The 16533-nt window shown below is 39.7% G+C and overlaps 2 protein-coding genes across 6 annotated transcripts in view; one reads left to right on the top strand and one right to left on the bottom strand.

Moving 5' to 3' along the window:
* Window positions 1–12721, bottom strand: part of ACSL4 (acyl-CoA synthetase long chain family member 4) — an 83625-nt gene extending 70904 nt beyond the window's left edge. The window contains exon 1 of one of the 5 annotated variants that reach the window (XM_031660972.1): window positions 12471–12721. The gene's annotated coding sequence lies outside the window, so the exon portion shown is untranslated. The remainder of the gene's footprint in view (window positions 1–12470) is intronic. The other 4 variants (XM_031660970.1, XM_031660968.1, XM_031660971.1 and 1 more) reach the window with 4 other exon arrangements.
* On the top strand, window positions 11815–13141 carry LOC108583682 (synapsin-1). The gene is given in 3 exon segments (XM_021932519.2): window positions 11815–12396; window positions 12398–12527; window positions 12530–13141. Coding segments are annotated over 3 exon segments (567 nt in total). The 5' UTR covers window positions 11815–12348; the 3' UTR covers window positions 12919–13141.
* The last annotated feature ends 3392 nt before the right edge of the window (window positions 13142–16533 follow it).

Raw genomic sequence — 16533 nt, 5'->3', positions numbered from 1 at the left:
ACTAAAAATATAAAATTAACCGGGTGTGGCGGCACATGCCTGTAATCCCAGCTACTCAGGAGGCTGAAGCAAGAGAATTGCTTGCACCTGGGAGGCAGAGGTTGCGATGAGCTGAGATTGCGCCATTGCACTCCAGCCTGGGCAACAAGAGCAAAACTCCATCTCACAGAAAACAAACAAACAAAAAAGCTACCTTCCTGGCCAGGCACAGTGGCACAGGCTTGTAATCCCAGCACTTTGGAAGGCCAAGGCAGGTAGATCACTTGAGGTCAGGAGTTTGTGACCAGCCTGGCCAGCATGGTGAAACCACTCTTCTACTAAAAATACAAAAATTAGCTGGGCATAGTAGCACAGGCCTGTAATCCCAGCTACTCAGGAGGCTGAGGCAGGAGAATCACTTGAACCCAGGAGGCAGAGATTGCAGTGAGCCGAAATCGCGCCATTGCACTCCAGCCTAGGCAACAGAGAGACTCTGCCTCAAAAAAAAGCTACTTTCCCACAAACATTTTAATACTTAATCTCTTGATGATCAAGAGGATGTTAAAATTAAGTCAATGTGTATATAAATTTTTAAAAAACTGCTTCCACATAAAAACCCTGGCCTTAATACTCGACACTAAAAAATAAAATCTTAGTAAAATAGTCGAAAATTTTCTGGGCGGAAATCTGAGCTGTATAACATACTTAGGTCAGTCATTTTGCTTAAAAGTTTATAACATGTAACTCTATTTGAATGAATATGCTAATACTCACATTTCTACTTGAGTAAATAAAAAAACTACATAGCTTCCCATCTACGGATTGCTATAATTTACCAATACTGTGTGCCTGAGCCCTGCCTTTTGTAGTTTCCATGTTATGGAAACAACTTGCTTCACAGAAATTCTAACTTATTCCTATAAGGAATTGTCTGGGTATAGAAGGGACCCTGATGCCTTCTGAAATGGGTCTTACCTTAGTTCCTGATACTTTCTGAACTCCAAATATTCCACTAAAGACTTTAAACCATCCTAGACTAACCATGCTATTGACTGTTGACCAAATTTGGAAAGTTTCCGTGGTTCCAGGTGAAGAAATATCATTATCCTAGGCCTTCTCTTCTCTTTTCTACTCGGTCTGAAACATATTCATCTAACAATTGCTACAGCTACTTCTGCCCAGTTCTACCCTTCAGTAAAGTTGTGATTTTTCAACTATTCTTTGAAGCTGCTTCTCAACTTAGTATCTTCAGTGGTCATGTGGAACACAGGATCTTTTACTTGGATTCATGCCATGTGGTATTAGTGCTAGTTCTTCTTTTTCTTCTCAAAACCATGACTGAATCTTATCCTCATTCACCAAGTTCCTGTCTCCTGACTGAGGGAAGTTTTCAGTTTTCAGTTCATTTGAAAAGCAGAAATTACTAACATATCCTGAGCACAGTGAATTTTCACCATCTTAGCAGTGGCAGCTCTGTCTATTTCTCCAGGTTTTCTTTGATAAAGCATCATTCAGGTATCCGCAGGAGAGTTGGTCCTTCAAAACCCTATCATTATTTATAGTATTAAAACACTTTCAGTCCACATTAAAGGTAATAAAACAGAATACCTAAGAAAAAACACGGGCCAGGTGTGGTGGCTCATGCCTATAATCCCAGCACTTTGGGAGACCGAGGTGGGTGGATCACCTGAGATAAGGAGTTCGAGACCAGCTGGGCCAACACGGCGAAACCCCATCTCTACTAAAAATACAAAAATTAGCCAGGTGTGGTAGCACACGCCTGTAGTCCCAGCTACTCGGGAGGCTGAGGCAGGAGGACCGCTTGAACCTGGGAGGCAGAGGTTGCAGTGAGGCGAGATCCCGCCACTGCACTCCAGCCCGGGTGACAGAGCAAGACTTCGTCAAAAAAAAAAAAACAAAAAACAAAAAAAACAGGTATTTCACCATACCTCCCCACTGCATTAACCTCATAACTACTACCACAAGAATCCACCATTAACATTTTCAATACCTCTCTAAAAGTTTAATCTCACATGCCCTCTCATTAATCAAGTGAGAAATACAGAAACTCTATCCTGATTCCCTTTAAAATCTGCTAACTTGATTAGCACCTAAAATCCTCTGTACTGTGAAATCAATTCCAAAAAGGCCTAAATGGCTTTGGAGAATAGGGACACTGTTTCAATCATCATAACAAAAACCTTAGTATAGCTATGTTGGGCTTTCACATTAACACCATTGTCTACCAGGTAGAATCTTCTTCTGTAAAAGGCACTGTTGAATTCATGGAAAGTCATAAGTAACAAAAAGCCTTCAACAAAAGTAAGATGTTTTCACCTCTAAATCCTACAGCATAAACCCAGAGAAAGTTATAATGGGTCTTCAGCAAATTTGTTTAACAAATACTTCTAGATAACAAGAGAAAGTAGCATACATACTTGCCCAAATCAAACTTAATTATCTGACACAGTTCTCCTAACAATCAATTTGATAAACTACAAACTGAGATACCATAGAAAAAGATTAATGTTGCTACAGATACCTAGATTTTCTTTACTTTTATAAGTTGTAAAAGAATACAACTACACACACCTCTACCAAAAACTAGCCACAGCAGTTGGTTTTTCTTTGAACAAAAATAACCATTCAGGTTCAGTTTTTAATTCTTCGTTAAAATCAAACTCCACCCAAAAAAGCTTCCTAATGATATTTTAATACGCTGCACTTTTACATCGTCATTGGTAACTGCAATATAAATAACACGTTCATAGTTAAATTCAAAACAGAACTGAACTAATTCAACATTAAAGACTTTAAAAATCCTTGGTTATTTACTTTGGTGACCATGACTTTTTTTTTTTTTTTAATTATGGTTTGTCCTAGAAACCAGTTATTTTAACTAAAACACTATATTTACATGGCACAATGTTGGTCTTTTCCCAAAAAAGTCTTTTTCACTTACTTGAAGTTACTGATCCTGCAAGATGCTCACAATATAGTGTCGAGTTAAAGAAGCAAGTTACAAATCAGTATGTACAGTAAAAACCCATTTTTGTAGAAAGGTGATATATGTGTGCACATGTGCATGCAAGTGTCCATACATATAAGCACAAGCATATATACCAAAAAGTTGACAATGGATGTCTCTGGGTATGACATTACTGCTTTTATTCTTTTTTATACTTATATTTTTGGTTTCAAAAATTTAGAAAATACCAATAGTACTTCATCGATAGCAGAAAACATCATTTTTTTAAAAAACCTGAGTGTTCAGTACAAGGCTTAATTATATTTATAGTAGAGTGCTGTTGTAGAATGAAGGAATCCTATAATAAGCATCCTCCAGTGTGCAAATCTTTCATATTGGTAATCTGCATACCTACTATCAAAATAGTTATTGTAAATTATAACATATAATATAGAACTGTATAGGGAAAAAGTAAAACTATACTGCCCTCCTCTAACACCATTCCCTTTTAATCTAGGGATAATTACTCTTGATGTGTATCAATCAGATTGTTTTGTATTACCCATACATATGATGAGGGTTTATTTTTAGATAAGTGGAATTATGGTATATAACAGTTCTTTGACTCCCTCCCCCTCTCTTCCCCTGCTTAACAGCATACTTTGGAACTCCTATGTCAGTGTATATGGGTCTAACCGAAAGGCTTTTCTCCTTTTTTTATTTAATACCTCAATGGTATTCCACCGTATAATGTATCATTATTTGAATTATTCCCGTACTGATGGCTATTTAGGATACTGCCAAATTTTCAGTTACACTTTCACTGCATCGAAACCTTATACATAGATTTATACACATGTGATATTTCCCTAGAATTGTTTTCTAATAAAACTATTGGGTCAAAATGTATGCACATTTAAAAATGAGATGATTTTGGTATTCTTCAGCAAAGAGTTATACATGTGAACTCTCATTAACAGTGTATGTGAATGCCTATTTGTTAAAAGTGGATATTATATTAAGTTCTTGCCAATTTGTCTGGTGAAAAATGGTTTACATTTCCCTAATAACCAGAGTGAATTTGAACATCTTTTCTTTTTTATTCACCAGTACTTATTTTCCTAGGAAATGCCCACGTATAATCTTCTGCCACTTTTTGCTTTTTGTAGTGGGTACCTTTCTCTTATTGATCTGTAGGAGCTCTTTCTCTATTATGGATATTATGCAGTAGAAACCCTTTTAATCTAATGTGATTTGGAACAATTGGTTATATAATTTAAAGGGTTAATTTCAGGTAAACGATCATAAAAAATATGTATGGCAAACATTTCACCTTCCTTTCATCAGTGGTGTATATATATACACTCATTCACCAAACATTTTGTGTGTATGGTTTTGATTTATTTTGGGGGAGCTTTTTTGTTTGTTTTGTTTGTTTGTTTCTGAGACAGGGTTTTGCTCTGTTGCCCAGGCTGGAATGCAGTGGCGTGACCTTGGCTCGCTGCAACCTCTGCCTCCCGGGCACAAGCTATCCTCCTGCCTCAGCCTCCCAAGCAGCTGGGACTACAGGTGTGCATCACTATGCCTGGCTAATTTTTGTTTTTGTTTTTTTGAGACAAGGTCTCACTCTGTCACCCAGGGTGGAATGCAATGACGTGAGTGATCACGGTTCCCTACAACCTCCACCTACTGGACTTAAGCAATCCTCCCACTTCAGCTTCCCCAGTAGTTGGAACCATAGGTACATGCCACCATGCCCAATTAATTTTTTGTATTTTTTGGGTCAGGCATGGTGGCTCATGCCTGTAGTCCCAGCACTTTGGGAAGCTGAGGCAGGCAGATCACTTGAGGTCAGGAGTTTGAGACCAGCCTGACCAACATGACAAAACCTCATCTCTACTAAAAATACAAAAATTAGCCAGGTGTGGTGGTGAGCACCTGTAATCCCAGCTACTCGGGTGGCTGAGGCAGGAGAATCACTTGAATCTGTGAGGCAGAGGTTGTAGTGAGCCAAGATCACGCCACTGCACTCCAGCCTGGGTGACAGAGCAAGACACTGTCTCAAAAAATAATAACAACAATTTTCCTTAGAGATGGGGTTTCACCATGTTGCCCAGGCTGGTCTCAAACTCCCGGCCTCAAGAGATCTGCCTGCCTTGGCCTTCCAAAGTGCTGGGATTATAGGCGTGACCCACTGTACCTGACCTGGGTTTTTTGTTTGTTTTTGTTTTGTTTTTTTATTTAAAGACAGGATCTCACTCTGTCTCCCAGGCTGGAATGCAGTGATGTGATCATGACTCACTGTGACCTTGAACTCCTGGCCTCAATCAATCCTCCTGTCTCAGCCTCCTGAGTCACTGGGACTACAGGTGTGTGCTACCACGCCCAGCTAATTTTTTTTTTTTTTTTTTTTTTTGAGACAGGATCTTGCTATGTTGCTCAGGCTGGTCTTGAACTGGCTTCAAGCAATCCTCCTGCTTTGGCCCCCAAAAATGTTGGGATTCCAGGCATGAGCAACCATGCCAGCCTCAAACTTTCCATATGGGGCCAAGAGGCCAAGACCTTTTTCTCTAACTCCAGGCCCATTGATTTTACATTTGAAAAGTAATGTGAGTATAAAACCCTTTTAGATGGCCGGGCATGGTGGCTCACGCCTGTAATCCCAGCATTTTGGGAGGCTGAGGCAGGTGGATCACCTGAGGTCAGGAGTTGAAGACCAGCCTGGCCAACATGGCAAAACCCCATCTCTACTAAAAATACAAAAAAAAAAATTAGCCAGGCATAGTGGTGGGCACCTATAATCCCAGCTACTCGGGAGGCTAAGGCAGGAGAATTGCTTGAACCTGGGAGGCGGAGGTTGCAGTGAGCTGAGATTGCACCATTGCACTCCAGCCTGGGAAACAAGAGCGAAACTCCATCTCAAAAATAAACAAACAAACAAATACAACCAACATATACAGGTTTAGTAACAAAAAAAATTTACTGTACTGGTAGGTACACAAGCACACTGGAGTACTGGAGATCCACCAACTAATACCAAGTATTCAGTGTACACTGTATTTTACAAAGGAAATAAAAATTATTCAATGTGGTGAGTCAGTGGAGGTCAATTAAAGCTTCTACTGCATATGTAGAAGCTTTTTCAATTTTATTTATTTATTTATTTATTTATTTTTGAGACAGGGTCTCACTCTATCACCCAAGCCAGAGTGCAGTGGTGCAATCATAGCTCTCTGCAGCCTTGACCTCCCAGGCTCAAGGGATCCTCCCACTTCAGCCTCTGGAGTAGCAAAGACTACAGGCACATGCCACCATGCCTGGCCTTTTTTTTTTTTTTTTTTTTTTCCCTGTAAAGACAGGGTCTCACTATGTTGCCCAGACTTCTGGGCTCAAGCAATCTTCCCACCTTGGCCTCCCAAAGGCGTGAGCCACAGGGCCCGGCCATCACTTGTCTTTTTAACTGGGTTATGATGTCTCACGCTTTCCAGAAGACTTTTTTTAAATATATACTTAGATTTTTAAAATATATCCTTAAGTTATTTTTATGTATGATGAGAGATGGAGATGTATTACTTTCTAAATACACAGCCACCTGTCTTTACGCAACTTCCATTTTCAGCATCACACTTAGAACACTTAAAAGAACTAAAGTGTCAACTGCTTAGTTATAAGAAAGGAAGTTGTACAAACAAAATAATAAACCAACAGTCTAAGTTCAGTTTGATAGGCTCTTACTACATGTAGTTAAGGATCACATAGCAGTTTCAGGAGCAAAAACATGACTATGCCTGGCTCTCTCATTACCGCTATGGCTCACAACAGGGTCTCCAAAAGACATCATAGACTGCGTATTAGTCTATCTGCAGCTTACTGGTTGCCACACATGTAAATTTACATTCACATTTAAATAACCCACACTTAACAACAAATCAACCGCCTCAATTCTCTGTGCATTCCTTATTGCTGCTCCTAGACCACAGTGCTTTGGAGACTTAGTAAAGAAAATGAATGCACTCTCCTGAATCACAGTATCACCTAGAAATGGAACCAGAAGATATAAAAAGTCAGGATAGTTTGTTAAATTGTGTATGTGTGTGTGTGTGTGTGTGTGTGTGTAAATCAACAATTTATAAGGTTACCTCATCTCTGGGGTCAGCAAACTTTTTCTATAAAGGTCCAGAGAGAAAATTGGCTTCACAGACCATAAGGTCTATTTTTCAGCTCTGATGTTGTATTGTGAATGCGGCCAGAAAATACATAAATGAATGGATGTGGCTATATTCCAAGAGAAGTTTATTTACAAAAATGGGTGGTGGGCAGGATTTGTCCACAGGCAGTATTTTGCCAGCCCCTGCCTTACACCAATGTTTTATCTTTTTCAAATAAGAATCTACTTCCCTCATTGCACACGTATTTGAGTAAATATAGTAACACTGAAGGGACAAATAATGATTTCAGTACTGCCTTACAAAAATGAATATTCTCAAAATTAATCACTAACCTTTTCCTATAAGTCCTTCTCATATAAGCACATACATTTTTCAAAATATAAAACTGTAATCACCTTGAACCTAATACTTATTTCAAAAAACAGTTACAATGAGTGTTATGTAGCTGCTATAAAAGGAAAAATGCAGTCTAGACAGTCAAATACAATGATCTTTTATTCATTATTCTCATAATCAACAGTGAGTAGAAAAGAGTGCTAAATACATGGTCATGAATCATAACTTCACTACTGAAAATGCAGAAGTAGACTTTGCATTTAAATAAGAACACAAATTTGTTTTTTGGATTACTTACCAAAATCCTTGATGGAAAATGATACAGCTTTGCCAAAATATTTTTAATTTAGAAAGTGAGACCAAAAACCTTTTTAGCATATCATACATCTATTTAATTTTAAAATACAAATTTTAATGTTTCATTTGACAGCCTGGTGAGGTAGACATTATATTTTTAAGGCAGCCATTTTAATATAGTGAGAGCATGTGTGAATATGTATTGACATTCTAAGCCATTAAGGCCACTTGTTCACAGAATATATTTGAGCTCTAAAATTGTTGAAAGAGAAAATGCTCAAGTAGCTTGCAGAAATAATGGATGTTATACAGAACAGAAAGGAATAAAATTAAACAACAAAAGTTCATAAGATTTCTTGACACCAAAAGCACAGTCCATAGAGGAAAAATTAAAACTGGACCTCATCCAAATTAAAGTCTTTTGCTCTGTGAAATTCCCTGTGAAGAGGTTGGAAAGATAAGCTACGGACTGGGAGAACATATTTTCAAACCACTACCTGACAAATGATTAGTATTAAGAATAAAAAGGCCAGGTGCAGTGGCTCACGCCTGTAATCCTAGCACTTTGGGAGGCCGAGGCGGGTGGATCACGAGGTCAGGAGATCGAGACTATCCTGGCTAACACAGTGAAACCCTGTCACTACTTAAAAAAAAAAAAAAAAATTGGCCAGGCGTGGTGGCGGGTGTCTGCAGTACCAGTTACTCGGGAGGCTGAGGCAGGAGAATGGCAAGAACTCGGGAGGTGGAGCTTGCAGTTAGCCGAGATCGCGCCACTGCACTCCAGGCTGGGCAACAGAGCGAGACTCCGTCTCAAAAAAAAAAAAAAAAGAATAAAAAACTCTTAAAACTCACCAGGTTAAAAAAAAATCCAAATAGAAAATGGACAAAAGACATGAACCGACATTTCACTGAAGATACAGAGATGGCAAATAAACACATGGAAAGATGATCAACATCATTAGCCATCAGAAAAGTGCAAATTAAAACTAGGAGGATATATTACTACACACCTATAAAAATGGCTAAAATAAAAAATAGTAACACCACCAAATGCTGTCAAGGATGAGGAGCATTCACACATTCCTGGTGGGAATGTAAAATGGTACAGCCACTCTGGAAAATGGTTTGGCAGTTCCTTAGAAAATTAAACATGCAAGTGCTATACCACCCAAGAAGTACACTCTTGGGCATTTCAGAAACAGAAATTTATGTTCATACAAAATCCTGTAGACAATTGTTCATATGAGCTTTATTCAAAACAGGCAATAAATAAATAAATAAGTAAAACAAACAAAAACCCTGGAAACATCAGATGCCCTTCAACAGGTGACTGGTAAACAAACTGCAGTAAATCCATATTATGGAATACCACTCGGCAATGGAAAGGAACAAGCCATTGATAAAGGGTACATTCCTTGAACTAATCTCCAAGGAATTATGCTGAGTGAAGTAAAGCCAGTCTCCAAAGGTTATATACTATGTGATTTCATTTATATAAGCATTTTTGAAATGACAAAATTATGGACATGAAAAACAGATCAGTGGTTGCCAGGAGTCAGGGATGAAGGGAGATGGCTACATCTATAAAAAGACAACAAAAAGGATCCTTCTGGTGATGCAATTGTTCTGTATCTTGACTGTGGTGGTGCTTATATGAATATACACGTGATAACATTATGTAGAATTAAATGCACACATGCAAATGACTGCATTAAAGCTGACGAAATCTAAGTAAGGTTGATGGATTGTATCTATTTCCATTTTGTAGTTGTGATGTTACACTATACTTATGCATGAGATTACTATTGGGGGAAATTAGATAAAGCGTATTATTTCTTACAACTGTATGTGAATCTACAAGTATCTCAAAATAAAAAGTTAAAAGGGAAAGAAAGAGTATATAAGACCAGCCAATGGTAGAAGTGGAAAAACAAAGCTTTTACTTTTGCTAAAGGCTCAGCAATTGAAAGTGAAAGGATGGAGAAAAAGGTAATGTCAAAGAGTCTACAGGCTACAATAGAATCATATCTTCCTTCCCTATGGAGCCTTAACTTCTCCAGAATTTTGTTTGTCCTTGATTTGACTGTTGTTCTTTTTAATAAAAATAAACTGCATGTACATCTGTCTCTCCACATGCCTCACAACCATCTCCATCAGCCCAAAGTATAAACTCATAGAATAGGGTCTTCTTAACCATCATGTACTGAGGGCCTGACATAAGTGACAGATGAAGGAAGAAGACAGTTGAATGAATTAATAAATGAATGAGATGCCCACATATTCTTTTAAAGTTCCTAGCCAATTACAGTTGTAAGGCAGTATATGAGTGCAGTGGCGCGATCTCGGGTCACTGCAAGCTCGGCCTCCTGGGTTCACGCCATTCTCCTGCTTCAGCCTCCCAAGTAGCTGGGACTACAGGCACCCACCACCACGCCTGGCTAATTTTTTGTATTTTTAGTAGAGACGGGGTTTCAGTGTTAGCCAGGATGGTCTCGATCTCCTGACCTCGTGATCCACCTGCCTCGGCCTCCCAAAGTGCTGGGATTACAGGCGTGAGCCACCGCACCTAGCCATTCCCTTACAAATTTCTAAAAGCCATGGACGTTTAAAAAATAGTGCTGTATAACATACATTTCACTTGTAAGCAGAAATTAACGTAATACCCAACATTTGTAAAATGCTTCTGAGTTTACAGATTTTCACATATAATAATTTATTTAATCAGGATGAATTAAGAACTAAGTATACCTAAATTGAAACCACTATACACAAACCTTTGAGAAAAACATTCTACTCAACGGGTATAACAGGATTTATGATAGCCTTAATGCAAATTGCATTATATATGTGTGTGTATACATATATATTTGTCATATATATTCATTTTAAGAATATATCATTCAAATTGGGGGACTTGTGGATCATTTCAACAGCCATAAAGACACTTATTTTACAGACGCAAACACTAAGAGAGGTGAAGTGACTTGTTCAAGGTTATATATCTAACTAGAGCTGGGTCTAGAACCTGAGCCTCTTCAGAGTTCATTTCTCTTGTCTTTGAATTGAACAAGACTCTTGTTTCTTCACCCATCTCACCCCTACCAAAAATACTGAAAGAAATATCTTAATCTAAATCACTTGTTTTTAAATAGGGGGTTTTCCAAAAAAAAAAAAAACCCACAAAACTGAATTTACTCAAGCTTTCAATTGCTGTATTACACCTTCCATGGATTTTTAGTTGTCAAATTATTTCTTATATCAGGACAATAAGGTACTTTATTCTAAGGTACAAGTATACTGACAGTTTAATGTTTCATTCCCCCACCTAAATGGCAGAGTGTTAATTCTAACAGGAATCTTACATGTCTTACACTTTAGCAGTTTCAATCAAAAGATGAGCTATTTTACAATTTAAGGAAGAGGCCTTACATTATTAAAATCTTGATTGATATGCTCAATGGCAGTACCATCATTGAATCTTCACCTGCTGTCTTATGTATCAAGAACATTTAAAAGTCTTTCTTGTTAGAGACAAAATAAAAGAAAAACTAAAGTGACAAGCAACTATGAGAAGTAAGGCTTTAATCAGGTTAAATTTGCATTACGCAGCCTGCATGAATTTAGAGGTCCTAGAATCAAAACACTAGAAGGAACCTTAGTTATGCTCTAGTTCAACAGACTGATTTTTGCAGAAGAGGAAACTGAAGCGCTGATGAGACCATTAACTAATAAAGCAAACCGCTTACTTTTTCAAAGGGATTCATTTCAATGCCATCTTACCCTTATTTTGCATCTCACTGTTGTTTCTCAGGGCGACGGTTGACCTTTTTTTTAGGTGAAAAGAGCTAATAGAGCAAATTAATTTCAAGAGGGTGAAAAATGCCTTTGAAGGAGGAGATGCTGGAGTGAAGAGGAGAAATGACGTCTTATTTAAAATATGTAACCCCTTGATGGGGTTAGACAATGAATCATATTCTCCTAGATTTTTCTATGTCTATAGACATCAGCCACAGTTCTTTCGGGCACTCAAACGAGAGGAAGAGGAAGTGAATAAAGCTCATACTAAATATATAGCACCCACTGAAGGCAGGGATGTAGACAGAAAGAACGGGGGTGGGGGAAGGAAGGAAAGCACGCGTCGCCAGGATCCAGCTGTTTTCTAACATACCTAATCCTACGGAAGCTAGGAAGATATCGGAAGCAAGGAAGATATCGGAAGCGAGGGCATCCCTCAAATTCGAGAGGGCGGATGCCTCTAGGGCTAGAGAGACTCCCTGGCCCTCTTTAACAGAGCGACTGGGAGGGGACAAAATGGAGTTGAGGTTTAGGGGCATCCTAAAGGTCGTTTGGAGGTCTAGCAAGCACTTCATGGTCTCCTCTGGAAAGGGCCGTGGCAAAACCTACTACCCCGATCAGGAAGATGACTTCTAGCCCTCGGGATGCGGTGAGCGGCAGGAAGAGGCAGGCTGGGGTTCCGAGGACCCCAGACTCCATCACAGGAGGTTACTGTAACCTAGGGAATCTTCCCGGCCCCAGCGGAGGCGAACGGATAGATAGCCCTAGCTCAAGAAAAAAAGCGAGCCGATTCCAGCAGCTGGAATGCCCACCCAACCTCCTCCCGGCTCAGGTGAGGTACGCCAGTCCCCACCCTGGAGATGGGGCCCTGGTACCGACAGGGCAAGGGTGCCGGGGCCGCAGCCTCCCCAGCCAGGGATACTCACCGGAGGGGCGGCCCACCGCGTCTTCGCAGCCGGCTGGCGCCTGGCACTCGGGAAGCTCGCAAAAGGGACCGCGTGCCCGCTAGCGTTGGGACGAGGAGGAGCGCGCCGCGGAGGCCAGAGAAAAAGCCGCAGCGGCGCGCGCGCACCCGGACAGCCGGCGGAGGCGGGGCTCAGCGCGATCCCGGAAAAGACGCGCCCGGAGGGGCGGGCGGAGCGGGGGCGCGCGGTGGTGTGGCAGAGCCAGCCGAATCGCTGGCTGCAGACGGCTCGGCCCACCCACGCGCCCGCCCCCGCTCGCCCGGGACGTCAGCCGAAAAGGCGGAGCCGAACGGGCTTCCCGGGGAGAGGGAGGGGCGCTGCGGGGAAGGCGAGGCGGCTAACGGCTCGCCTCAAGTTGTTGCTCCCGCTGGCGAGCCGCTTCTGTCAGGCTCGCTGCTGGTGTTGTTGAGTGTGTTTCCGAATGTCCTTGCGCCTAATAGCAGTGAGGCGCAGGACTGGCCCACGCCCTCACCTGCGGCTTGCTTCGCAGGACTCCACCCCAGGATAAAAGTTCCCCTCGGGTCATCTTCCAGCTGCCCTCAAAAGACACTCGTTTTTGTATTTCACTGCTCCAAGTTTAGAGAGCTATCTTAAACACTCTGACTAAAAACATCTTGCTCCTGTAAGCCTGAGCTGATGCCTCTCATCCATTTATCTTGCCTCTCACTGCGTTAAGATCCCCGCTGACTCCCACTGATGAAATATCACAAGGACGCAGGATTTTCACGTTGTCTTCCATTTCCACGATGGTTTCATGGCAAAAGAATCCCCAACTGATAAGGAAAAGTCACCGCAGCTCTGTGACATCTTACTAGCCCTGATCATTGCTTATAAGCTGGTCATACGAATGCTGTTACAATAGATGCAAGAAATTGCCATTAAAATTAAAATTCCAGCGAACTATCTGAGGGCTTCAAAAGGGAAAGACCATAATTGCAAATGAGCCCTGATAAACTGCCAAGAATATATCACCCAAAAAATTAAATCTCAAGAATTCTTCCAGTTCCCTGATGTGTAATGGTGAACTAGCTTCCTGTTCCTGATGGCAATCGACATTTCACTTCACCTGCTGATTTCCATTTTCCCATAGAATTACCATTTCTGCTTGTGTGTGTATATCTGTGTATATATGTGTGTGCGTGTGTGTATATATATGTATATATAAAATGCCTTACCACCTGAGATTACAGGCTAGAGTAGTTCTTAAACTTCAGTGTGCATCACAATTATCTGGGGTGCTTGTTAAAATGTAGGTACCTGGAGCTACAACCCCCCGGTATTTTTATTCTGATCTGGGTAGGGATAAGAAATTTGAATTTTTAATAAGCAGTCCAGATGACACTAAAAGTGGTTAGCTGAGAGCACAGAGCTACAGTTTTTGTGTGTTACTACTCTAAAGCCATATTACCATTTCAATTTCCAAGAAACCTACCTACTTACATAAAATATACCTATAAATATTGCTAAGACAGTCGTGTAGCTTCCTTTTTGAGGATTGACCTACCAAGTTCAGTACTTCAAACAACTAGTTTAATTGCATTGTTTATTTTATGAAATCTTGTTTCAATACCAGAAATCAGCAATCATTTTTCAGGTAACTATGATGTACAGAGCACTATCACCTACAGTTGGCTTAACACAAATGAAATTGAAGAAATGAATATCGCTGCTCTCAACAAAGTTAGTGTCTACTTGTGGAATTAAAATATAGACATAATACAAACCCAGTGTAGCACATAAATCAATGTGTTGGATGAAGATGAAAAAGAACTTGTAATTAAAGAGTACTTTTGCCAGTTTCCTTTATTGTCAGTCTCTTAGCCCAGACATTTTCAATTAGGTAATTTCCTCTGAACAGTCTTCAGCTTACTGAAGTTCCTCCAGCTCTACAAGACATAAAGGAAAGAAATCACTATAGCCTGAAACTATCCGTTTTTCGGTATACGAATGTGTGTATGATATACATATAAGTATGTTTATCAGACCAAGAAGCTACTTGGATTTTCAAGATTTCTTATTACTTAAACTATTCGTTAGTGTGTACAGTTCTGGCTGTCTTCATCACCTACCACATCTCACCTTCTTCCCCATTTAACTGCACCCAAGTTGAAGAGGAAAGAAGAACTATATCTCCAAAAAGGAAACCAAGTATAACCACGCTATTTCCAGCTTTCCTTTTTCAGAGTCAAAACAAACCTTGCTTAATTTCTTGTCATCAGAAACCTTCCAGAAATTACTGCCCAGGAGCAAAATATTTCCCAAGCAGCTGTCTGACATTTTAAAGAGAACATTTGCAACGCTGTTTATTAGGAAGATAGGGTATTATTATCCCTATTTCACAGATGAAGAAATAGATGCAGGTTAAGTGTCTTGTCCAGTCACACAACTAACTAGTAACAGAGCCTGAATTTCCTACTACACTGCTTATGACTCCTAGACCAGGGTGCTTGCCACTACATCAAGCTGCCTCTGTAATGAGTCCTACCCAGAACTACCAAACCAATTAGAAATGGAGTAGATAAACGTATGGAAATGGAAGAGTTAGGGAAATGTACAATGCAACTGACAGATTCAAAATGCAATGTAGTAAGTACTAAAAGCATGAGAATTAGTCTGTTAGAAGCTAAACAGAATTTAAAGGACAGCTCTGTTAAGAGGCACTGATATTTAGGCCTTGCCTGTTTTATTATTCTGTAACAAGAAGCTGAAACAGATAGCCAGGCTGCTCTTGGCATTAGTTATTTATGGAAGGGCAAAAAACAACTGTTCTTCATTGACTGTGTAACAAGCCTTTGCGTGTTAAACTTCACGGGTTTGTAGAATAATAATAATTTTCTCTTGTGGTCCAAATACAAGCAGCAGGACTTCATAATAATATTTGCATTGACAAGTTGTGTTAGATTTTGTCATTAACAAACCTTATTTTTGGCAGACCCAACAACCAGGCCAAATATTGTCTTTAGTGGCTTGTGTTAAACAACCAGTGAAATCAGAAACCTAGGCAGAAGATGATCTCACTGTGAACATAAATAATAACCTAAGCCACTCCTTTAAAAAATGATCAAAGGCATAGTAGCTACATCTAAATGTTATTTTTGAGAAACGATTTGTTTTTTCAAAATAACTATTTCTTTTCATTCTGGCACATTTTTCAGGTTTTTAAATTAATGGAAACACCAAAACAAACAGACATCTAATGCACCCAGATAGGAAGACACAGTATTGTATGGAGTCAAGTCTTTGGAAATTAATCCATCAGGACATTGTGGTCCACGTCAAAATCACAGCAGGATTTTAATGGAACTTAATTTCAGTTTCTCTCATGAAACTCCTTATTTGTCCTTTTTAAAGATAACTCCAACCCCCCCTAAATAAAATCCTCCACAGTTATCCTTGAAATTGTTTGTGCAACCTTCCTATAAAGGATCAAAAATAACAAAATATTTTTATTATCCATAAGGCCATAAGTATGCGAAAAATCTGCTGTGGTTGTCGTTGAATCTGTAAGAACGTTGCTTTTCGTATATTTTTGCCCACTCTCTGTAGTGATTCTAGCCCAGTAATATTATGAAAAAAGATAGGTCATCGATATCATAACTTGCCTTAAATGTCTCTTTGTTATCCTTTCCCTTTAACATACAAAAAGCTTCCAATATGTCCTATTTTTTAAAAGACCAGTAAAATAACAAAATTTTAATGTGTCCCTTACTCAAAATCTTCCACTGTTAGTGCTGGGAAGCTACTTAGATGCAGAGTAGCAGGATGGAAACCATATGGGTTTGGACTTAAGCCAACCACTCTAGACCAAGTTATATAACATTTTCCTGAGCCTCAGCCTCTTCTGTAAATTGGGGATAATAATGGTACCTCATTCATAAGACTCTTCTGAGGGAATGAAATCATGCCTATAAAATTCCTGATTTATGGCAAGGGTGTATAAAATGATGGCTATTAATCACCAAGTTCAACCTCTTCATTTCACAGATGAGAAAAAGGAAGCTAGAACCAGAAAAATCTTTCTCCA

The sequence above is a fragment of the Papio anubis genome, chromosome X (genome assembly GCF_008728515.1).
Source record: "Papio anubis isolate 15944 chromosome X, Panubis1.0, whole genome shotgun sequence".
Taxonomy (NCBI): domain Eukaryota; kingdom Metazoa; phylum Chordata; class Mammalia; order Primates; family Cercopithecidae; genus Papio; species Papio anubis.
Note: the sequence above shows the minus strand (reverse complement) of the source record. Positions and strands in the feature narration are given on the sequence as shown.